This window comes from Raphanus sativus, chromosome 3 (genome assembly GCF_000801105.2).
Source record: "Raphanus sativus cultivar WK10039 chromosome 3, ASM80110v3, whole genome shotgun sequence".
Lineage (NCBI taxonomy): Eukaryota > Viridiplantae > Streptophyta > Magnoliopsida > Brassicales > Brassicaceae > Raphanus > Raphanus sativus.
In genome coordinates, this window is record NC_079513.1 from 12,352,960 (window position 1) to 12,379,538 (window position 26,579).

Sequence of the window (26,579 nt, forward strand, 5' to 3'; positions counted from 1 at the left end):
ACATCAATATGACCTACCTTTAGCTTAAAAGTTACATCGATGCTGTTTTGCTTTCAAATTAAATTTACTAACATTAGTCCAACAAAAACGTTATTAGAAGACGACCTACAGCGGCTAGAGTTAGAACCTTAGAGGCTTTGTTGTTTTTCACCCTTTTACCATTAATATCTCATTTTCACATCTCACCTATATCTCCCTTTGTGGTATATAATACACAGCAAACAATCAGAAGATCAGATCATGGTGGGGTTTTCTATTTTCTCCTTATCAAGAATCCTCTGATCAGTCAAGTACCCATCAATCAATCAAATCCCCAAACACTCACAAAACAAGAAGATCAGCTTCCAGCTTCGATCGAAGGTTTTTTTCTTCTTACAAAAAATGTCTATGTCGTCTATGTCTTCTCCTTCCTCAGCTGTTTTTTCGCCAGAGCACCTCTCTCCTTCCGACCATCTCTGCTATGTCCAATGCAACTTTTGTGAGACAATTCTTGCGGTAAGCACTAACCACTACTTTTTACTTCCCTCCTTTTCTTGATTTGCATATAATTGGAGGGTTTGTTATGACTATTTCTCTTGTGCTTTATAGGTTAGTGTTCCTTACACAAGCATGTTCAAGACCGTAACCGTCCGATGCGGTTGCTGTACTAATCTTCTATCTGTGAACATGAGATCGGCTGGCCTCCCAGCTTCTAACCAGCTGCAGCTCCAGCTTGGTCCTCACTCTTACTTCAATACCCAGAATATTCTGGTAATTTTCAGTGTTTTAATACATAAATCTTAAATATACGGGGTTTGTGTTATCTAAGTCCTTAAGGATATTAAATGGTACTGAAGGAGGAGCTGAGAGATGCACCATCAAACATGAACATGATGGTGATGAATCAACATCCGAATATGAATGACATACCGTCTTTCATGAATATTCATCAACAACATGAGATTCCTAAAGCACCACCCGTTAACCGCCGTAAGATGCTAGTTTCCTTCTCATTTCTCTTTGGTACTTTTTCCAAACTTCTTTGCATATTTATAATTTGGTAGTGGTTATATGTATATGAATCGTCACTAAGATATGCATAGCTTTTATTATTTAAACATCGCTGGATCTAGTTTCGAACCCCTAGCAACATTGAATTTACGCAAAGAAAAGAGATATATTTGTATAGTTTAGCATATTCTTCTATCAGTAACCTTGTGTATGTGTTGATTCTCTATATATCTAAGATGGCTTTTAGCGTTTGTAAACACTTAAAAGGTTAAAGATAAATGAAAAGGGGAGATAGATTCATGGTCATGGATCCCCCGGAAATCTAGAGAGAAAGAATCTATGTATTAGAAATTGGGCTTGTCTTTAGAAAATGATGAAGTGATGATGAGTTAGAGAGAGAAAAGCTTTTTGTGAGAGATAAAAAAAAGACAATGAAAGAAGTTTTAATTAGTGTTTGTCTCTTTCTGTCTGAGTTTTTGTTTTTGCCGTTGTATTTTGCCATTGCCAGCTCCAGAGAAAAGACAGAGAGTCCCATCCGCATATAACCGATTTATCAAGTGAGTTTTATTTTTTATATTATACTCCCTCCGTTCCTGAAAATAAAACTTTCTAGACAATTCGCGTATGTTAAGAAAACAATCAATGTTTTTAATTGAACTTTTATTTATATTTATTATACACTTTCCAATAACCATGAACCAATAATATTTAGTCAATTCAAATGTTTTCAATTAATGCATCTTAAAAGTATCAAAAAGTACCTTAAAAATCTAGAAAATCTATCTTTATGAAACAAAAGTAAAATCTAAAAAATCCTACTTTCAGGAACGGATGGAGTATTCTCTAATCGTAGTCGTATATAACATTGATTAATGTAATTCCGTTACCACGCCCTTCTTTTAGGGAGGAGATCCAACGTATCAAAGCTGGTAATCCTGATATAAGCCACAGAGAAGCCTTTAGTGCTGCTGCCAAGAATGTAAGAACCTTAATTTTGTTTTTCCAAAAATACATATTAAATCGTTATATTAGTTAAATTCAATAATATACAAAAGAGTCCAATACTTTTTTGGTATATCCATATACGTACATGAGACATACGAACAACTAAACGCCAGCTTGCTAGTAAATTCAACGTCTAGAAGAGTTTAAATTAATTAAGGCATTGGTGTTTTCCATTTCAAGGGTTTTGTTGTTTCCTTTGCTATAGTAATTAAGCCATATTAAAAGTCATTGGCATTTTTGGTAAAATCTGTTGTTATAAAAAAAATAATTAATTAAGCCATTGACATAATAAACATCACGACTTGGTTTAGATTGGAAGCGGAAACTAGGGTTTAATTTTCTCAATGTCTATATACTCGCATGCGTGTACATATAAATATATGTGTGTATATGTGTCAGGTTGTACAAAAAAACATATATAGCTGAGATTAGGAGTAAAAAGCTTTGTCCAGTTATAACACAAGTTGATATGTGTCTTGTACTTATGTTGTTTATGTGTAATGTAGTGGGCCCACTTCCCTCACATACACTTCGGACTAGCACCAGACAATCAACCCGTGAAGAAAACCAACATGCCCCAACAGGTAAACCCTAATCTGTCAACCGTCGACAAACCTTTCAACTTTAAATAATGTTACATACATCTTAACAAAAATCGTATTTTTGTTTTTATATAATGATATATTTTTTCATCGCAAGAATGTACATAGAATTTTTATTTATTGGTTTTTATCATAATGGTGTATAGGAGGGGGAGGATAACGTGGGGATGAAAGAAGGGTTCTACGCTCCTGCGGCTAACATTGGTGTGGCTCCTTACTAAAGACAAATATAATCGATAAGTATTCGAGAATTTGAATCCAATATCTGTAAGATTTATGTTGTCCAAAAAGCTGGGTTTCTTTTATGTATTATGTATGCATGCGTCTACTTCTGTTGAGTGATCAAAATCTTTCTAATTAATGAGGTTTATTATGTTAGTTTTGATTTGTAGTTGTGTAATCAAAATCTTTTTTGGCATAACCCACACATCCAAACACGCTTATATGTTCTACGTTCAGGTTCAGCTATTTTCCCTTGAAAGCTTCATACGGCGTTTGATTGATTAACACCCTTTCCCTTGAAGGCTTCATAGTTCTCGAGGTCGTATGAAATATAAAGTATAACTAGTATAACTTTATTTATTTGAGAAAATCACTCAAAACTCAAACTCTCCAATCACACAATCACAAACTCATAGCATAATGTCACACACGACAATGCTTATATAAAGACTTTACTAAATCCTATTCCTAATAAAAACACACACATAAGATATGATCATATCATACTTATCTCTTTAAGATCATAAGCCAAATAGGAATAGGTTTCCTTGTTTCTCAAGGTTTTTTCCAGCTTATCACAACAAGCAGGACTATAACATTAAATAGTAGCACTAGTTATTAATTAGTATTATATTGGTTCCTAGACCATCGCATCTTCTAAACAAAAGCTCATAGCAAATTATGTTTAACAGTTAATCTAAATTTCAATAACGCACAATGACGGAAAGTTTAACAATCATATACACACACACACAATTCAAGAGAGAGCAAATACTAGGAGTTTTATATTGTTGTCTCTTGTTCTATAATTCTAGTTAGTTTCAAGTTGTCCATTTACTTGGAAGTTATGAAGTTAGCTTTTTAGATTCTTAGTTTTTTTTTTAGAAATTTTTGCGGCCCTTAAAAATCAGAATAGCTGTTAATAGCAGACCATGGGTGCAACTAACATTGTAACCAAAACTTTCATTTCTGAAAAATGATATTTATAATTTAGCAAAAAAGAAAAAAAAAGAGAGCAACTACTGGACTTACATCTGAATGGTTTAATTTTGTTGGTTCAAAGTCAGTATCATTTGTCCTGTACTCTCAATATCTTTTTGTTTCTTATAATACAGAACATGGAAATTTAGATATTTTCTTTTGTTCATAGCCAAACAAAAAGGAAACATACGTCTGAGTTCAACTCTTGAACTTAGCCATTCAATATCTCACCGTCTATCAGTAAGCTAGATACTTACCGAATATAAATAATAATATTACGACTAAGACTTGGGTTCATCCCCTGTGCTGAACTCTCAAATTTACTTTAAATATTACCACCAATCAAAGTACTATGTAGAAATAGTAATAAAAGAAAACAAAAATTTTTTTTAAAAAAAGGTAAAAAGACGTTTACTAGTTTTTTTACGTCGTGGCTTTTTCTTCGTCACCCGCACATAACAATGAAAGTTTCTTCAATACCCACACAGAATATTGAAAGCTTTATTTGTCAAATTGGTGTCTACAATCTTCTGCCCTTATACCCTAAATCTAAATCCAAAAAATTAAATCATAAACTCAAAATACTAAACCTTAAACCATTGGGTAAAGAGATATTTCAAAGGTTTAGAATTTACCCAATGGTTTAGGGTTTAATGTTTAGTGTTTAGGGTTTACCCACGAATTTAAGATTTAGTGTTTTGTGTTTAGAGTTTAGAATCAAGGATTTAGATTTAGAGTATATGTGCAGAGGATTGTAGACACCATTTTGACAAACAAAGCTTTCAATATTTTGTGTGGGTGATGAAGAAAAGTCATAGATGTCGTTAGAAAAAAATTTACGTCTTTTTCACCTCTTTCTCTTTTTTGTTTTTTAATTTTATTTTTTTTTTACTAATCCTACATAACACTTCGATTGGTGCTAAGACTTAAAGTGAATTTAAAAATTCACTACAGGGATTGAACCCAAATTTTGTTCTACTATTACCTATATCACATTAACACAATAACAGTCGAGAATTCCATCATCTATTTCATAAGAAATGTCACTCTAAAATTACTTTTCTAATTAAACTGTTTGTATTTGTCATTTCACATTTTAGGGTAATTTCCCTAACTATTAATTTTCTTCATCACACTCTTACCCACAACTAGTAAGCTTTAAAAATCAAACAATTAACTCTTTAATTAATGGTATGTAAATTTAATACATATCTACATAATGATATTTAAATATTATAAAACGTGACAAAGCCTAATTTTAGTTGTGAAATGGAGCGGATCGAATATAAGTTACCAAGAAATATTTGTCTCGTAAAATCAAAATTAAGTAATACACTACAAGAAAACATGCCTATAACAAGGAAATATTACAAGGAATTATATTCCTCGTAAATTTACGAGTAAATTACTAGGAATTTACGATGAAACTGACTTTCGTTGTAAAGTCCTAGTAAAGTTACAAGGAAAAAACTTCGTCGTAATTTACATGTAAATTTACATCTATTTTATGAGGAAAGAGAAAATTTGTTGTAAAGTCCTTGTAACTTTACAAGGCTTTTACGACGAAACATATTAACATTATCTTTTTGATGAAAACATGTTTTAAGTGTATTTTACCAAACTGATTTCGTTGTAAGGATTCTCAAGCCGAGCAAGTTAACTTCATTCCATTTCCTCGGTTTAGAGATTCTAGAATAATTTGATTAATTGCTATTAAAATTACATCTCATGGAGGAATAATTGTTGGAATCACATTTTGAAGAAGAAACTTGTATCATTGAAGTCGAAGTATTTGAACAACAAACTGATGACATCTCTCTTATTGATCCGGATAACCGTCAATATGAAAATATTTCCGACGATATGATAAATAAGAAGGTGAAGACGAGTTCAATGCAAACAATGATGATCAATATTTTGTTGATATTGATAAAATCTCGAATGATTTAGAATGATGTAATATGTGTTTTAAATATATAAATCAGTTTAAGACTTAATGCATGTGTATGTTGTTTGATTATAATAACTATTCATTGGATTTTAAGGATTAAATTGGAGTTTAGGATTTTTGAGAAAATTGGATAAAGAGGAAGATGTGGTAAAAAGGATATAATGTTATAGGTAATAGACTTTGGGGTTTAGGGATTTGATTTTCAGGGATTCAGATATAGTCCTAGTAAATTCGTCGTAATGGAGAACACGGGACTGGTAGATTCCTCGTAATACATGTGTCCTTGTAAATTCGTTGTAATACATTCCTTGTAAATTCGTTGTAAAAGTTTCCTTGTAAATTCGTTGCAATCCTTCCTTGTAAATTCGTTGTAACTAAAAACGCGGACATGGTAAATTCGTTGTAATTCTTTCCTTGTAAATTCGTTGTAATACTTTCCTTGTAAATTCGTTGTATATTAATCAGTTTTTAATTAGTATATAAGTCAGTTTAAAACTTAATGCATTTCTATGTTGTCTGATTATAATACTTGCTTTGGGGTTTAAGGATTTAATTAGATTTTATGGTTTAAGGGAAAATTGGATAAAAGGGATGATGGGGTAAAAGGATAGTGTTATATAGACAACTGATTTTGGGGTTTAGGGATTTGATTTTCGGGATTTCATATAAGTCCTAGTAAATTCGTCGTAACTGAAAACACGGGCCTGGTAGATTCCTCGTAATATGATGTCCTTGTAAATTCGTTGTAATACATTCCTTGTAAATTCGTTGTAAAAGTTTCCTTGGAAATTCGTTGCAATCATTCCTTGTAAATTCGTTGTAACTAAAAACGCGGACATGGTAAATTCGTTGTAATTCTTTCCTTGTAAATTCGTTGTAATACTTTTCTTGTAAATTCGTTGTATATAAATCAGTTTTTAATTAGTATATAAGTCAGTTTAAAACTTAATACATTTCTAGGTTGTCTGATTATAATACTTATGCTTTGGGTTTTAAGGATTTAATTGGATTTTATGGTTTTGGGAAAATTGGATAAAAGGGATGATGGGGTAAAAGGGTAGTGTTATATAGATAACTGATTTTGGGGTTTAGGGATTTGATTTTCGGGATTTCATATATAGTCCTAGTAAATTCGTCATAACTGAAAACACGGGCCTGGTAGATTCCTCGTAATACACTGTCCTTGTAAATTCGTTGTAATAATTTTCTTGTAAATTCATTGTATATATTTAATTGTAAATTCGTTGTAATGTTTCCTTGTAAATTCGTTGTAACTCTAAAAACGCGGGCCTGGTAGATTCCTCGTAAAATTACGATGACTTTAAGAGGAATGGTGTTTCTATATATAACTCGAAACATGAATGAGGAATGCCTCCTTCATTCCTCTCAAACCACTCCTCCCTTACACCTCTCAAGGTATGTTTCTTCTTAAAATATTAGTTTAGGTTTTAGGTAATTAGTTTAGGTGGTTAGTTTAGGTAATTAGTAGGTGATTAATTTAGGTAATTAGTTTTGGTGGTTAGTTTATGTGGTAAATTTAGGTAACAAAATTATATATAAAAATATTAGGTTGTGGTATTTAAACGACTGATTAGATTTTTTTTTAAATTAAAGTATATTTTATTTTCTAATCATTTTTATATAATTAATTAAATTACTATGATTCTTTTTTCAAGGTGGTTCCTAAAAAGAATGGATGGACGGTGGAAACAAGCTTTGTCAACAAAGTCGCAAGGGGGAGACCTCGTCCTACTCTTCCAGACGGAACCCGTGGATGAAGTACGAGATTCTACGGGAAAGAACGTCCCCAACAACTACTTCGACGGTGTCCTACCTTAGTTTTTTTATTTGTTTTTTCAAAAAAATTTGTTTCCGTTATAAATTTGAATATTACTTTATGACATTTATATAGTTTCTTTAAAGTAATTAAATTTCCAGTATTTCATTTAATAATTTAAATATTTTAAATTTTGAGTATTTTATAACATTATAATAATACCTCAATGATTTGTAATGGTTACAAGGAGTTTACAAGGAAATACTTGTAAAATCCTCGTAAACTGTACAAGGACTTAACATAGAAGGACTTGTAAATTCGTTGTAAAATGTACAAGCACTTAAAGATGACTTTACAAGGAAACTGTACTAGTCTTTTACGACGAAAGGTAACTACGAAATTACAACGAAATCTTCTCTTCGCCTTTACGACGAAATAAATTCGTCATAAATGTTACAAGGAAGTTACAACGAATCTTCCGTTACGATGGGCGTTTTACAACGAAACGCTATTCCTTGTTAATTCGTTGTAAGTTTTCTATTACAACGAATTAACAAGGAATATGACCCTTGTAATTGATATGTTTTCTTGTGGTGATAGTAATAAGCTAATCTAAAAGTACTAGAGTGAAACTTGAATTAACTATGAGCTCACCAACCAAAAAGTCAGTGATAAATTTTAGTAGCAAATTTCACAAAATAAAATTACGTACGTAGGGATTGTCTAGTGGTAGGCATAGTCCAAATATGAAATCATGTTTTAGGATTCACTTGAAAATCCCGAAAAATGTTGATCCGTAAGATATACCTCCTCTTGGAAGATTAGTCTAGTCTATTCAGAATACCTCATATTAACAAAAATGACAAAAGAAAACGACATTAAACCAACTTAAATCACTATGAAATCAAATACAATGGTAAACTAAATGATAGTCCGCACTTTGTTCGGAATAATATATATCCAGGCAATTCTAGTTCTACCATATATTTTTTTATTTCAATCTAAATTATATAATTAATATTAAATCTGAAGATATAATTTGATTTTTTTTATTACAGTGCAACTTAAATAATGACATGGTACTTACAAATATTTTATTTATTCTATCACCAAATCATATATAAAATCTTACAAATAATAACCACATATGTAAGAAAATTCAACATCATAACAACTTAATCAATTTTTATTAATACTTTAAAATAGCATAAATATAATAAATTTACAAAATAAAACCATAATTACCAATTATCAGTAAAGCCTATGAAATCAAACCCCTCTTCGTCAAACAATATATATGATTAAACATTTTATTTTTTCGATGATTCCTACGAACATTAATTTAAGGAAAAATGATTGTTGACTACATGAAGTATGAGTTATCACATGGCTAATCATGCAAACTAAAATAATGTACACCCAGCTACACGAAATATATATTATGCATGACAACATCCCTCAGTTTTATGATGTTATATAGTTAACATCTCGAGTTTAATTTCATTCATCCAAAAACTAATAAAGATGTCAGAGGCCATTTAAATACCTCGTTTCATCATTTAAAATATGATAGATCCAACCGTAATTTAACTAGAAATAGAATTTGACCCGTATTTTAAAGCGTAAGAAATTTTTAACAAAATCTAATTTACAAAATCAATATTTTTAACATTTTTGATAAGTAGTTTTTTATCATTTTTATTTTAGTTTATTTCAAAACTATATAGTTGTATTATTTTTATTTATATTAATATGAAAGTTATATAATAGATTATTAATTTAAAAAAAAAAATTTAATCTGTTTTGTTATGAATTTTTAATAAAAATTGTAATTCATCTGATTAATTGTGATATATTTATTTAATAATTTTTTAATGATAAAAATTATGTGATGTCAACGTAAACTAAACATAATATTGTGTAAATAATTTTAAATTATACATTTAAAAAAATAATAATCAAAGAATAATAATATGAAAGTTATACTAAGTTTAAATGAATGCAATTTTTGTGTATGAAAATATATATAAATTAATTCATTAACTTAAGAAATTTGATATTAAATAAATAAAATGTTAGAGTTAATAAATTGACATCAAATAAGTTTTATAATAAAAATTTATCAAATAAGTATATACCACACAATTAATCAGGCGAAATACAATTTTTTATTAAAAGTTCATAACAAAAACAATAATTAAAAACTAAATAAATATAATATCTTGTATAAATTTTATATTTAAGAATAGATAAAAAAATATAATTATATTATTTTCAAATACACTAAAATAAAAATATTAAAACACTACTTATCAAATATAAAACGTATTGATTTTGTAAATTATATCTTCTTAAAAATATTCTTACGCTTAAAATACGGATCAAAATCTAATTTAGGTAGATTATCATCAGGTTCGTCATATTTTAATTGATGAAACAAAATATTTAAACAGTATTTGGTATACACATCATGTTTTGACGAATGAAATTAAACTTGTGATGTTAACTACATAACATCATAAAGTTGAGGAATATTGTCATGCATAATATAAACGTCGTGTAGCTAAGTATACATGAATTTAGTTTTTGTAGCTAACCATGTTGGCCAATAGTTCATATAGTCAACAATCATTTTTCCTAAATTTATCGATTTATATGAATTTCCTCTTTATTAGAGTTTATAGTGATACATATTAACAAACTCTACAATAATGATAATTACTTATAAAATGAAAGGGATAAATTACACTTTTTCTGTTTTTTTAATACACGACATTTTATAGAATTTTTTTCTTCTAAATTATATGACCTTTTTAATTTTCAATAATAAATTAAATAATGGTTTGTTACTTGCAAATCTTTTATTTTAAATAAACCTTAAAAAATAACAAAATATATAAATCTGCAAATAAAACCACAATATTTTAGTAATATTTAAATTAACAGTACCAAATATATAAATAATTTAGAAATAAAATATGATCAATAGTATTACACGTTATATTTTATTTATTGCTTGAATCATGGTTAGATAAATAATTAATGATTTTTTATTTATAAGATGTAAAAAATTAAATATTTTCTTATGTAAAAAATCCTAAAGCCTCATCTATTAAAAATGGAAGAAATGTCTGTATAGTAGAAGTTAACTTTTTAATTATAACTGCAATAAATTGTATTCTTTGGACTCGTAACTTTTGATAGGTAAGTTGATGTTTAATGAAATCTATAACACTATATAATAATATAACTCTTTCATGACGTAAAAGAGAAGAAGACTTCTTTCTTTAAAATAATAAATAAATAACATATTATATCATCTAATATTACTAAAATAATCGTAAGATACACATAGTTATAATTTTATTGCTAAAATTTGATAATAGTCGTTAATAATTGATAATACCCATTAATAATAATTATAAATATAATTAAATATTCACTATTTTTTAGAAACTAACAATTTATTTTTGGGCAATGCCCTCAAATACCCTTTCTATATTTTTGTAAAAAATAGCCATAAAAACAAAATGACCACAATACCTCATTTTTATTTTAAAATTTTTAATGTATTTTTTTTTAAAAAAAAATTTGAAACTCCATTCTCATAATCCACCCCTTAACTCTAAACCCTAAGTTTAGATTAGTTAACCCAATTGGTGTAAATGCATATTTTAGCCCTTTAATAAAACTTTTTTTAGTCATTTTCCTCCTTAAAGATTATTTTTGTGAAAATAAACTAAAAAGAGCTATCCAAGAAAATTTCTCTTGAATTTTTATAAAAACTAATTGCTCAATCTAAAATCATAGAAAATATGAACACATAAAAAAGATTATTTCTAAAAATTAACATAAAAATAAGAAAAATAATATGAAAAATAAGAAAAATTACCTAAAGTTATTGAAAACATGATAAAATAAACAAAATTACTTCTCAAATAATAATTATCTTAAACATAATAAAAATATTTATTAAATAATCAGTAAATTGTTTAAAACAAAAATTAAAAAAAATATTTATTGAACCTAATGGATCGATCTAAAATCATGGAAACATGATAAATAAACAACATTACTTTTAAAATTAGCAAAACATGACAAATAAGCAAATAATATGACAAATAAGCAAAATTACCTAAAATCATAGAAAACATGACAAATTAACAAAATCATTTTTCAAATAATGGTATAGTTTGATAGGTTAAGTGAAAGTATACAGTAGAAAATCTATAAATGAATACTCGATATATTAATAAATATAATCAATTAATAAATTTATTTGGTTCTGAGTTGGACCAGTTCAAAAAATGACAAAATTGATGAGATAATAAAATACTATTTTTAGAAAGCTTTATGTTAATACATAGTCCCATTAAAATCACAAGTTAATAATTTATATATACATACAATTTATATAAGTACAAGAAAACACCATATTATTTTTTCGTCATACCATATTATTATTTAGAGAATTATATTTTGAATATTAAATAAATAAATTATTTTATATTCAAAAAATTATCTCTATTTTTAATACTTCAATATATTTTAATAATATTTAATAAAAAATATCTAAAATCACATTTAAATTCTCTGAAACATATTTTATATATACTAAATAATATAATAAAATAATATGATTCTAAATTTTAATTAAAGTATATGTTGTAGAATCAATTACTATTTTTATTTTATACAAAATATACTCTTAAATATAAATAGCTAATAAAATTTTATAAATTGATAACTTAATAAAATATTATAGTTCCAACATTATTAATTTAGAGAATTTTTACCGTATTATCATGCCTACTGGAAATAATCCCATTAATAGAACTGAGGCATTCTAGAAACTAGCTCATCTAAGATTAATGCGACTTTCCGTAGCAATTGGTGGGCTTATCATATAGGACCATCCAATTTCTACGTTCGAATGATGGTGTACTACCCTCCCACTTTAGACGCATGTGGTCCATGGGCCTATGCTGAGTTTGGATGATAAAAGCTTTGATTAGTAACGTGTATATGTATTACAGTTGATTTGGTTTGAATTATGCATAAAAATTAAAAATGTTACTATGAATTTTGATTTGATGTTAAGTTTGAGTTATAAGGATAATTCAACAAATGTTACCAAACATGAATTATTTTTAAGTTTTTGAGTCAGTGTTTGAGTTATAATGTATTACTAGAGTCAAAGGGCGGGTAAAATTTTTTTCATCATCATACATATTGATCTTCCGCTTTTGTTAAATGTCTGAAATTATTATCAATATTAAAAGTTTGCATTTTGATGGTTTTGACCTATCCTTAAAAAGGCGGGATTGTTTTCGAATGATATTTTTTTTTATTGCGTACATACTTTTAAATATTACACATGAAATGTTATATTCAGTGTTCTGTAATCCGGTCCGGACCCGCAGTTAAACCGATAACATCGATGGCTCTATATGTAATCTGGCTAAACTCTATTTAAAAGTTCTATTAAACCCGTAATTTTGTTGTAATCTTTTATACTGGTAAAATTTATTTTATTATTATATTTTTGGTTAGCATTATTATACAACTTAACTATTGTCATTCAACCCTCCTTATACTTGATAAATAAATTAAATGTTTATAACTATTTAATATAATATATATATATATATATATATATATATATATATATATATATATATTAACTTATGAAATTATTTATTAGGTTATATATTGTACTTTAATATTTTTTAATAAGTTGAAATATGTTGTAAAATTCATGCATTTATTTTATTATGTTATTTTGTAATTTAGAAAATAGTTAATAGATGGATTAAGTTTCTTTATATTTATTACTTGATGTAGCAATTTAATTATGAATATCAATTATGTATACATAAATACTATAGAATTTTATTTCTTAGTATATAAATAAAAAATGAATTAAAATCGTTTTTAACTACAGTTAGTTATTAATTATGACTTTTATGATTTAAAAGTAAATATTAAAAAGAAATGTGAATTTACATTTTAGATAAAAATATATTATTAAGATGTAATCTTAGTAAAAGATACTTAAGAATATATTTTTAAAGATCTTGTTTTGAAAATATTAAATAATTGGTTAGATATAGTATATATTTAATAATAATTAAGTTGGTTATAAGAAAAATATTAGGAATTAAATAAATGTAATGGTCTAACCTAAACTATTTGCAAATAGATAAAAAGTTCTCATATTTTAATAGTATTGATTATTAGACGAATCTTTTTATTCCAACAAACCAATACGTTATAAAATAGTTGTTTGTGGAGACAAAAAAAAAAATCAATACAGTAACTAAAATGGTTGAACTATGATTGAGAAACATTAATCAATGTTCATTATTTGATCGCTTGTATACAATGCATTGTTAGATCGTCACTATTAAATTACTACCCATTTTAAACCTCAAAATCCTATCTACCAGACCCCAGTACGAACTGAAACAAAACCCTAAACACTAAATAATCTTTCTTCTTCTTATTCCAATCTATTAGCCTAAATACGAATGTTATTTTGTGTGCCAACAATGTTGAATTTGTTAGATATATACTAAATGCCTAAATTAGCTCAAACTCGATACTCCAGCAAATAATTTGTTATTTAAATAATTATGTCACCAATTTTTTTGTTTCTACTCCAAAAATTAACCAAATATCTAAAACAGAAATTCTATTATCACGGTACCATTTTAACTGAAGCATTTAAATCAATGCGAGTACTTTGCAAGCTTATAAAGGGGATGCGAGTATATTATTGTACTTATAATATATTGAAAATCGAGATCTATTTAGTTACATCTTGAAAATATTATTGTTAATTAACTTGCTATTTATTATTGTTAAAATAAATACTTTTAATTAAATTTTAGGAATTTTGTTAAGGTTAATTATCATATATTAATAATGTAACGTTGTAAAAAATAAATAATATGTAGTTAATAAACAATTGTTAATCTCGAAGCTTGCACCAAACCGGATTTTGGTCACATAAGTTATAACCAAAATTATATCATAAACAAAACCAAGCAAAGAAACGATTACACACAGTGTATAAATAGTGTATATTGATGAAATAGATTTCGGATGCAAATCATTCTCATTTCTCATTTCTCATTCGATTATCTAACCTTGTACTCAAGTGGCGGAGGCAGAAAATAATTTTGTCGGGAGCGTATATATTAAAGTAAAATATGATATAAAAAATCTCTTAAATCAAAATATTTTTACAAATATTATTAAACGAACTTACAAACATACTCTACGTTCAGCCATGGTTTGAAACCTTTTCACCACTGTTTCATTTGTAACCGATGCAAAAAAATCTTTTTCAATATAGCAAACAAGACAGTCACTTAAAAACTGATCTCCAATCCGGTTGTGCGAAGCCGTCTTCACAAACTTCATTGCAGAAAAACATCTCTCGACAGTTGCCGTAGCAACTGGTAAAGTTAGTGCTAACTTCAAAAGTCTGTAAACTAGAGGATGTGCAAGATGTTTCTGTGTTTCAACCATCAAACGAGAAAGATCTCCAAGACTCTCTAAGTTATTAAATCGGCCATCCTCTCTTATATTATCAATGTAGATGTCAAGTTGCTGCTCAAGAGAAGAACGCTCAAAAAAACTAAAATCGTCTGGATAGAACTCAACCAATTTTATCAGGTTCTCTTTGTCAAACAACTTGAACGATTTTGTAGGACTTAAGGAAGCCATACAAATAAGAAGTTGGGTGTTTACCTCAGTAAAACGATCATTGAACTCTTGCAGCTGCAGATCCAGAACAACATTGAAGCAACTGATCTTATAATGATGCAAATTGGTTATGTCGCTTTTCTTTCGTCGCCTCCCAGAACCAACAAAACCGTCTTCCATCATGATCATTTCAATATCATGTTTCTTACAGAACAAAGAAACTTTAACCATCAGAGAATCCCATCCATCATCTCTAAGCTTCTGCAGTTCTCGCTTAGTTGATTTGACCAATGAAACAGCATTCAGAATGTCTTGATTTTTTTGTTGCAAAGCCATGGATAAATTTTCCGTTAGTCCCAAAATAAGCAGCATCAGTTGCATATAGAAGACAAAATCAAAAGTACACAAGTACTTAATAAGACCATATGCTTGTCGTTTCTTTGAGTCATCAAGGCCTTCATTCTGGATATATTCAAGCACCTCAATAACAATTGAAAACAACTCGACCAGACGCACTAATGTCTTATGATGAGAACCCCAACGAGTATTTGATGGCCTTGGAAGAGAACGCTCTTGATTCTTCCCTTTTCCAGTGCTAATTTCACCACTGCTAATACCTTTTTCGATCTCCTTACGGTATTTTTCTTTAAGTTCATCTTGTCGTTTGCAGGAAGCCCCAACTACATTCAACAATGTAGAAATCATATCAAAAAACTCACCAACTTCAAAATGTTTCTTCGCGACTGCCACTACTACCAACTGAAGCTGATGAGCAAAGCAATGAACATAGTAGCTTGAACTGTTTTCCCTCAAAATCAAAGCCCGAAGACCATTGAATTCACCCTTCATATTACTCGCTCCATCATAACCTTGGCCTCTTACATTTTTCAAGCTCAATCCATACTTAGCAAACAAACCATCGATAGCTAGCTTAAGTGTCAAAGAAGAAGTTTCTTTTACATGAACGACACCAATAAATCTTTCTTTGATTGTTCCGTTCTTATCGACAAAGCGCAACACAATAGCCATTTGTTCCTTGTGAGAAATATCAGCAGATTCATCCACCAGTAGACCAAAAACACCATGACCAACTTCTTCAATAATAGATTTCACAACTTCTTCTGCAAAACAATGGACAATGTCTTTCTGGATCGGTGGAGAAGTCATCTGGTTATTTTTTGGAGCATTCTCCAAAACAACTTTACTTACCGCTTCGTTCTGGTCTGCGGTATACCTTATAAGCTCCAGAAAGTTCCCTTTATTACCAGCATCTTCTGACTCATCATGAGCACGAAAAGGTATTCCTTGTCGTAGCAAATATCTAGAAGCATCAACTGAAGCATTCAACCGAAGACGATATTCGTTTTTGACCACATCATCATGCTTATAAAAAGCTTGGGCAATGGACTGTTTTTGATTCATCAAAGAATCACACATCTTAACTGCAATATTGTGAAAGCTATTCAGACCACCCACATGAGTAGCAAATCTCTCAGATTTATTCCAGCTAGAAAAACCTTCTGTCACGAACGTATCATTCCCACCTTGCTTATGTATGTCATCTCGAAACAAGTAACAACACAAACAATAAGCTCTATCTGTCGATACGCTGTACTCAAGCCAAGTACCATACTGATCAAACCAAGCAGGACTAAACCGTCTCAAAGAATTTGAGATCATCTTTTTCGGAAAATTATGACCATACGGTTTACAAGGACCTCTAGCTAGATACTTGCGCCTTATCTCGTCTCTTTGATTTGAATCATATGCATTGATTTTTTCCTTTTAGCAGGATCCCATGGTAAATCATCCAAATTTTCTTTAGGTGCTGGTGTGAAAGATCTTTTAAGAAACTTTTCCATTGATCTGTGTTACAAACAAAAATATTAGTTTATATCAAATTTAGAATAAAAGAGAAACAAATATTTTAAAAGTTGACTAGATTCATGACTCACCAAGAGAATTATATAAGTGAATGTGAATCTCGTTTGCTTGACGAAAAAAAAAAGTGAATTTGGAAGACGAAGAAGTTCCAAACGTGAAAAAGACAATGTGAAACACAGATTTTAATTTAGGTTTTCTTGATTAGTGGGCTTTGCAGTATAATTTCATTAAAATACTAACTGGGCTTAAATACATTATTATTCTCTGTATATGTAAATGGGTTTAAATAAATGTATGGGGGCAAAAAAAAAATATTAATGGGGTCATCATATACATTGGGCTTTAGGTTACACTAGTTTTCTTAATTTTGCTGGGTTCATTGACCCCATGTTGGTGGGTGTAGCTCCGCCAACTCACATGTTAGAATCAAAGACTATAGTCGCAGTTTTATGCACTCACAATGTTAAGAAAAACAAATTTATATTGCCACCGATAGGAAGGATTTAATATAACATAAATCCACATGTTTAATTAACTAAAAGATTGACAAAAGCGCATTACACGGAATAAGGAGATGGGTTGTTGCCTATTTTTTTAAAAAAGAAAAAAAAATATAATCCAAAGCATAGCCTAAAATAAATACAATGGTATAGGATGGTAAATACTTTAAAATTTCAAAGGTTTTTCAAAAAAGCCCCTTGTATTTTAATAGTATAGATACTTGATTTATAGTTTTAATTATCTCTTTAGAAAACTGATAGATCAAGTTTTAACTCAACATCAAGAAAAATGTGATGTGTTAAGGTTTGAGTTAGTACTTTTCTAGTTTTCAACTGATTAATGTACGTTCACTTTTAACTATTTCAAGCAAATTAATTTTTGGATTCATCGCGTTGTCATACACGTTCACGTTTTCTTTTTTTTGTTTTTAACTGATTAATATAATTATCAATTCTATTTGTCGATTATAATGTTATATACATAAAAATATTTATGTATACGGAAACCTTTTATTATTTATAATTAATAGATTTAAATATATTTTGTTGAATTTCAATTAATATATATGTTTATTTTATCTAATTAAACAAAAAATAGTAATTCACATATTAATGCAAACTCATTAGATACGTTATATAGGCACTTTACTTATAGTAAATATATGTTCAAATACATTTTCATAGCTTGATTTAATTTAATTATTTGAATTTAATATATTTTAAATTTCCAAATAAAATTTATTAAATTTATAAAAAAAATTATTATTATTTATATTCTATAATATTTTCTCGTAAATAATATATACTATAATTATACATTAAAACGTTACCAGTCAATTATTTTAAAAAACATAGTAACTCATATTTTTACCGCAAAACCTACTACATAAATCTACAGTTATTACCACATAATTTTTACTGCGAAATACATCAAAATATATTTTTTTTTTTAATTTAGCTTTAATACTACATGTCACTAATCAAAACCATCATATACTTTGTAAAAATGATAAATCAAATTCTAAATCGACATCAACAAAAAAATCTCATGTATTATTTTTGGTTTTCTATTAACTACCCTACATCCTTTTTTATTGCTTTACAAATTAAAAAATTATAATTCATGATCATATACTTGTATGGTTACTTGTTATTAATTAATACAATATTTTAATAAACTACATACTTATTAGCCAACGACTTTCTTTTTTTCACTTTAGTTAGTTAAAAAAGACTTTAGTTAACTAATCCATTTTTAGATTTAATTGTTAATTTTTATAGTTAAAAATTTATATCCTATGATTTTATTTGTTAATTTAGTTATTAATTTTGTTTATTAACTAAAAACTATTTACATAAACTATTTCTATATATAAATATATGAATATAGTTATTAAAATTTAAGTTAATTTACTTTATTTTCTATATTTTATTAAATTTGTATTTAATATTATTTATATTTTTAAAATACATACTATAATTTATACATCAAAAGGTTACTAAATCAATTATGTTGACAAAATAGCAAGTTATATGAAATTATAATTTTATTGTAATTCAACTCTAATACTATTCCAAAGTAAAAATCATGTAAACATAAGGAGGTATTGAAGTACATAACTATAGGATATCAAGACCCAAATCCTTATCATTTGGATCCGTGATTTTGGTATCCTGATTCGGATTTGTGCCTTCCTGATATCCGAGTATCGGTTATCCGTCTAGAAATTATGATATCCGCGAGTATCCAGATCTGGATCCGCAAAAAATAATTTTTTTAAATAAAAGTATTTTTTAAAATACTAAAAATCTAAAAATATCACATAATTAAATATTTTTACAATATTTGTGAATACATTTATGCTTATATTATTATTAAAATTAAAATTACAATATAAAAATATATAACTAATTTTATTTATAAATATTAATATACCAAATATAATTATTAATAAATTTAAAATTTAATATATTTTAAAAACACGGATCCGAATCAGGATATCCAGATCCAAATATTAAGATATATGGATTCGGATTCTTTTTTGACGGATCCGAATTTTTATTATTTGGATTCAGATCCGTGCATCCTAGATATTCTATTTTTGGAATGGATCCGGAACAAATTTCGGATCGATCTGCATCCCAGAAAATAAGTTTCAGGCTTACACGAAACACTAAAAAGTCTGTTGAAATATGTTTTGACTTTTGACTAAACGTAATTTCTGGACGGTCTCGTGATTTTGTTGTGGTGTAGTGTTTATGAAATGTTGAGTTATACTGTTTTTATTAGAATGTTTCCTATCCGCATCGGTCGGATAAAATTCATTTTGCAATATATAATAAAGGAGAAGAACTCATTAATGTTATATTTACTGTGATGTCGATTATAGAAAATTTTGTTCACCAAAATTTACTTTTATTTGGTTTCCAAGTTAAATTTTCATATATCCCTACATATAAGTTCATTCCAAACACATCAATTCCTCTCATCTCTTCTCTTCTCTTCTTTTCCTTACTCAAAACAATTAAAACATTTCGATGTGTTCATTATTTCCATTTTAATCTTTTAAACTTTAAGCTTTATAATAAACTTTCAAATTAATAATTCCTTTAACTAAAACTATGAAACTGGTTTATATATTTTTATTATCATGATGAATATAATTATAAACATTGTTGACGTGGTATGCTTAACTTCATTAATTTTAATTAAACATATATTTTATTAAAATTAATTAATTTGTTAGCAAAACATATATTTAAGTTTATTTGTAGATAAATTATTTTAAAATTTCTAGTTGGCTTATTGTGTAGAGCAGTTATAAAATTCGAAAAAGAAAAAAAAAATTGCTGACAAAAAACAAAAACTTTAAAATAATTCTAGGTTGATATATTTATTGTATACAAGTTGTTTATTATAATAAAATTTTATTTTTTACACTGTAGCGAAGAGGAAACAGCGAAAAAAAAATTGGTTTATTAGAAAGACAACATTTAATAAAGTATATGTTTAAATAAAACAAACGGAGTTATTCATCACATTAACGGTGTTTATAATTTTTTCTACAATAATAATAAAGAAACACCTAAGCCACTCTCATTTTTTTTGTTAAGAGTATTAGTTGTTTGAATGTTTATTAGTGGAAATTAAAGGTTGATGGTTTAAAGTGGAAGTCCTATGTTTACCGCTAGAACCCCGTATTTCTTCTAGATAATTTCCTAATTATTCCAGAGAAACTAGAAAAAGATTATTTAACTAGAAAGAATTATGTTTAGATATAAAATACATATCCAGAAGTTTTCTCAACTCAATCATATATGATGGAATCATCAAAGATTTGATCTTTTCGAACTCTGTCTGTAACTCACTATAGGCTCGGGAAATAAAGAGAAGATGTGTATGACCACTTTTGGAGATTTTTAATGGGATTTTCCCTATGATAAAGTCTTAACTTTTCATTCTTAAGCTAACTTTGGGTGTTAGTCTGTTAGTTAGAATGTTAGCTCCCTTGTTAATATGATTCCATTTCTTGTTTTTTTTTTGGATAAGTTTAGACATTCCTATAAGGAATCATGGAACTGATAATTTTTATCAACCACACATTTACATTATTAAGATATTACATTAAACGATTTCATTAACAAGTTCAACCCTCACATTAAAACCCATTCAATATGAAATAACAAAAGTTGGAGAATTGCATTTTTCTCACAAACAAAATAACAATAGAAAGCAACAGAACAAAGCACAACCAAGAGATTTATCTTTTCAAAATCTCTTCAAGCACATTGGAAGCCATAAGGAAGTTTCTTGCCACAATAGTTCAATAACAAGCTCAGATCGACAGGAACATTGAGATTAATCCCCAAGATATTGGCTTTAAGAGCGGTGCAAAGACAAACTGCAGCTTCAAGGTTAGCAAGACCATTAAGAAGTGCACAACAAGGGGTCTTTGGTGGAGAACCAACAAGAACGTTAACTAAGCCCAATAGGTCTGCGCAAACACCGAGCTTAAGTGTGTCGGTAGGACAAGTGGGTTTAACCGCCGGGGCCTTCTTTGGAGATTTTGGGGTTTTAGGAGTAGTTGGTGGACATTTTGTGGAAGTTACAAAACTGAAGAAAAGAAGATTAAGTGTGAGAAGGAGAGCTGTAACTGCAAGAGCCTTAGGAGCCATAGAAACTTGTAGGAATGTTTTTTGGGGGTGAATGTGAAGGAGAGATAGGACAATGTTTATATAGACGAAGTTAGTGACTTAGTAACATAAATTTACAAAGAGATGAAGTTAAAAAAACATGTGATGTGTGAATGCAAAGAAATTTCGAGTAAGAAACAAAACTATACAGCTAGTTGGCTTTTGCAACTTGAGCCCATCATACTGATTAGACTAATTTTGAGATATTTTTATCGTGAAAATGGAGAAGACAAGATTCTTGTCTTGTTTGTTTGTTAATGTGATTATGAACAGGGTTCCACAATCTTTGTTTTGACATGGTTGTGCCAGAGTGTCTCTCTGCTTGGTATGTAACAGTTTCAGCAACAAGGTGGTATCCATTATACGTTGTTGATAAGATGTTTATTTTACATTGCATTGGTCCCCTATTCCTTTAGATTCTATTTTTACTGATATGGGTGCGCAATAAACCAAATCTGAAAACTCAAACCGGAATAGGACCCATAAAAATGAATCTGAACCGAACTAAATCTGATATATATACCGAATGTGTGTTATTCTACGGTATTTTAGATTATGAATTTTATCCGAACCGAACACAAATCCGAAAAAATATCCAGAAAAGCCCCAAATTTCAAAATTCCAAAAGACACTTATAACAAACAAGTATCCAAAATATTCTAAAAAACCATTGAGTACCTAAAGTGAATAACTATTACATGAATATTTAACTCAAAATACTTAATTTAATATATATTTGGTACTAGGTAATTCTCTTGTCCTTATACACAAATATAAATATTAAAAGATAATTAATAAATGTTTACTATTTTTTTTATTTATGTTTTAAATCATTTTATAATTTACTAGGATCGGCATGCCCTATGGACTGGATGATAATTTGAAAATAATTTAAATCGTTAGAGTAAATATTTTGGATTTTTGTTTAGTATTTGTTTTTATTTTAAAATGTTTTGTTCTATATTAGTATGAATCATTATTTTATTGATTGTTATTCTTTATTCAGTTTCATTCTCATTACAATTAACTTAATTTTTCCTTACGATTAATAGGATTATTTGTTTGCAGTTTTATTATGTTTTTATTTTAATGGTGTAGAATTGTTGATTTATTTGTTTAATTTGAAGTTGTTTATTGTATAATGAAATTCCTAAATTTTACTTTGGCTTTAGAACCAATAAATTCGCAATTTGAAGGGTCTTAGAACATTTATCTTTTGAAAAAATTTTCTTCAACATGTCCTACATATATTTTGATTTATACGTATCATCTATATTTTCCAATATATACATATATATACATATATATATACATATATATATACATATATATATATATATATATATATATATATATAAAATCAATTTTGAACAATGCTCACAATCGTATTTGCATAATATTGTTATTTTTTGAACAAAATAGTTGTTAAAAAGTATAATCAATTATGTATTTTGGTTAAAATTTTATATTATAGTTGTCTTTGGATGTCCTATGATAATGTATAGTATGTACTTTGACATTTTTCTTTAAAAAAAACAATGCATTTAGTCAAAAAAAAACAATGCATGATATCTAAGCGAGGCTTTTTCTCATAGAATAAAACAATATAGACATCAAAAGTCACTTGTACAAAAATAACTTGGCAAATAAACTTTCAAAAGAACATATAAGTTTTATATACTTGAAAGAGAGGCTTGAATAGCATCTTACAATAAACTCACAATTATTTTTATAATCATTAAGCATAAATACCTTATTGTGGATTCTCTTTGATCTCAAAAACCTATATCTTTTTATTTTGAATTTTCTTTGATATATATATATAAATAAATGCTTCATTGAATAAATAACTTGGACAGTTTCAGAGAATGCAGTCGGAAGCTCATACGTTACCGTGTTGCCGTCGAACGTTTAGGGTTAGGGACGAACCCCATTTTTTCGGGCCGCACACACCATCATAATCTAAAGCCCAAAACACGTCATATTGACGGGTCCATTCCCAACTCCGATAGTGCAACGATTAAATCTCACCAGATCTCTGAATAAATGAAACGATGAGTTTCACTGGCCTAGACACGTATCATGCTCACAAGAGCTGACTTTGTGACATGGATCCTATGTGGCTTCACCAGAATAAAGAAAACATATTTTTATATGTGAATAAATATTGTATTGTATTAATTATCATTAATTCTCATCTTAATTAGATATATGTGATTTCAAACATAATATTTTGGATCAGTTTAAGTATTACTTTTTGGTTCTGAGTTTCATCGATTCTTTCAAATTAAACAACAATTTTTTATTAGTTTAAATTTGGATTATTATTTTCTAAAGTTCAAGTAGTTTCAGTTCATCTTCTTATTGTGAATATTTTTTATAATTTGATATATGTTTTCTAAAATAAAATAGGAAACAAAAATATAAATCAGAGCTGCTTTAATAACATAACTTATACTACTTTTAAATTTATGCTAACATGAATTTTATAAAAATAATAAAATCATATAACTGGTTGTTTTGGTTGCTGATGTTTTGATTTGTTTGGTTACTTATAGTTTGGTATATTGGATCATATCAACTCTTTTGAAATGAATCAGAATTTTTGGGTTAAAGAAGAGTAATCTTGTTTTTTTTTTGTCATCAACATATACAAATTCATATTAACTCTCTAAACCAAACTGGTAATTCTGCATTCATGTGAACAACGAAGGACAATTGTGTTCTCACACTACATGCTAAACTGTCCGCCATGATATTTTGCGTTTGAAATACATGAATAATCTCTGAGTTGAGGAAACTTTCTTTCAGAATCTTAATATCTTCCACATAACTTACAAACACCGGTCATTCTTCTGGTTCCGAAACCATCTTCACCAATCGAGAACAATCCGTTGCAAATATGACCTGACAGTGACGCAAGTTCCTCATAAACTTCATTGCCCAAATAAACGCTTTCACCTCCGAATGAAGAGGTGAGAGACTCGCCCTAACGTTTCTTGCCCCATCAGTCCTTTTTTCATCAAATAACTTATATTAAGAAAGCTGTTTACTCGGTACTAAGAGGGGCTGAACGTAGATGATACAATGCTGATTTAGGTAATGAATCAGCATGGCCATTTGCTAAACGCGAAACAAAACAAAAAGAGATAGGGTAAAAGACTGAGCCACCAAATGGATGTCATGAAGGATGCCTTTCAAAGCCACATTTTGTCCTTGTGAATTCAGGAGCGAGATAAAAGCCTTTGAGTCAGAGAATACAACGAGACTGCTGGCGTGAGACGAGACTGCAGCATAACTGCAGCTTTAACCGCAAGTGCCTCAGCTACAAGGGCCGAGGTAACAAAGCGCCGGTGAGAAGAAGAGCTTTCTGCACAGGTTCCACGGAGTCAGGGAGTTGCCATCTGAGTCCCATTGAGGCATCCCATGCTGCATCTGAGTCCCATTGAGGCATCCCATGCTGCATCTGAGAAAGAAGACCAAGTATAAGAGTTCACAGGATGCATAATAAAAGTTGGGACCGCATGATGTGGTAAAGAAGGCTCGGCAACTGGTTTATGTGCCGCCTTCCAAGCTTTTGGATCCTGAATTGCTTTAAGGATTGATCCTTCTTCTATGAAAGCTTTATTTTCAAACAAAAGCTTATTTCTATTGTTCCACAGGATCCATATAATCCAGGGGTAGATGGGTGTACTGCCCAGACCAAGGAGTGGGAGAGAGATCATCTTACTACAGCTTTGAATAATGTCTGCTACCGAAGATATTTCACGCTGATTAGGTTTGTAGATACACGGTGCAAGCTCCCAGGCTTTGGCCGCAAACGGACATTCCAGCAGTAAATGAAGTTCCGTTTCATAACTCCCACATCGCTTACAAGTGGGAGCAACATTGATACCTCTTCGTTCCAAAATAGCACCAACAGGCAGTGTTTTATTGTTGGACTTCCAGAGGAAGTGTTTAATCTTCGGTGAAACTTCCAGCTGCCATATACATTTTTTCCAGTTGAAGGTACGGTCACTCTGTTCGCCATTACAGAGCTTGGCAATCACATACCCCGACTTTGTGGAGAAAACCCCAGAAGCATTTGGGAACCATACTCTCTCATCTTTCATTTCAAGAGTACTGGGAATCAGCTTTCGGATCGTTTCCTCATACATGGGTAAATTCTTACGGATGACGTCCAGGTCCCAGTCGTTGGTCAAGGGGTTCATAAGCTTGTTGACATTCCAGTTATGGTTTTCTACAGTGGCGGGTCCCATGAGGTACATTGGTACAGTAATTGCTTTTGTGAAAATATGATATTAAATGATCAATTTATGCTGTTTAAAATTATTTTCTTTTTAATTATTTGATCAAAAATTTATTCATTATAAAAATATTATTATATTTTGAAAAATGGATATCTAAATAGTTTATTTTTTTCAATCTGTTTTGTGAATTTAGGTTATATATAATTATGTTTATTTAACTTTTTATAGATATGTCACTTTTAATATTTGTTGTTTTCTGAAAAATGTAAAAATAAAATTTGTTTTATATTTAAAACTACGTGTTTAGCCTGCGCATGCGGGCATAATAGATTTAAAATTATTTATAAATAGATAGATTATCATTCACAAACCGTTAAAATAATTTATTTTCATCTATTCAAAACATTTAGTAATAAATTAAACAACAAATTATATATATATATATATATATATATATATATATATATATATATTATGGATTTATATTTATTTTTATAAATTATCATAATT

General features: G+C 28.7%; 2 protein-coding genes and 1 pseudogene across 3 annotated transcripts; 1 reads left to right on the forward strand and 2 right to left on the reverse strand.

Annotated features, from left to right (window-relative positions):
• The first annotated feature begins 227 nt into the window (after positions 1 to 227).
• On the forward strand, positions 228 to 2,975 carry LOC108847618 (axial regulator YABBY 1). Of its 2 annotated transcripts, none has more exons than XM_018620904.2 (7): positions 228 to 495; positions 589 to 750; positions 837 to 1,002; positions 1,499 to 1,547; positions 1,894 to 1,969; positions 2,502 to 2,579; positions 2,744 to 2,975. In XM_018620904.2, exons 1-7 carry the CDS (start codon positions 382 to 384, stop codon positions 2,816 to 2,818), a joined length of 720 nt encoding a protein of 239 aa, XP_018476406.1. In that variant the 5' UTR covers positions 228 to 381; the 3' UTR covers positions 2,819 to 2,975. The 2 variants fall into 2 exon arrangements, with proteins under 2 accessions (XP_018476406.1, XP_018476407.1); XM_018620905.2 differs by having other exon boundaries at positions 230 to 495; positions 837 to 969.
• An 11,822-nt stretch (positions 2,976 to 14,797) lies between these two features.
• Positions 14,798 to 17,103, reverse strand: LOC108845202 (uncharacterized; annotated as a pseudogene).
• A 4,093-nt stretch (positions 17,104 to 21,196) lies between these two features.
• LOC108847619 (14 kDa proline-rich protein DC2.15) lies at positions 21,197 to 21,842 on the reverse strand. Its single transcript, XM_018620906.2, has one exon. The coding sequence runs from the start codon at positions 21,799 to 21,801 to the stop codon at positions 21,406 to 21,408; it is 396 nt and encodes a 131-aa protein (XP_018476408.1). The 5' UTR covers positions 21,802 to 21,842; the 3' UTR covers positions 21,197 to 21,405.
• Positions 21,843 to 26,579: the final 4,737 nt, after the last annotated feature.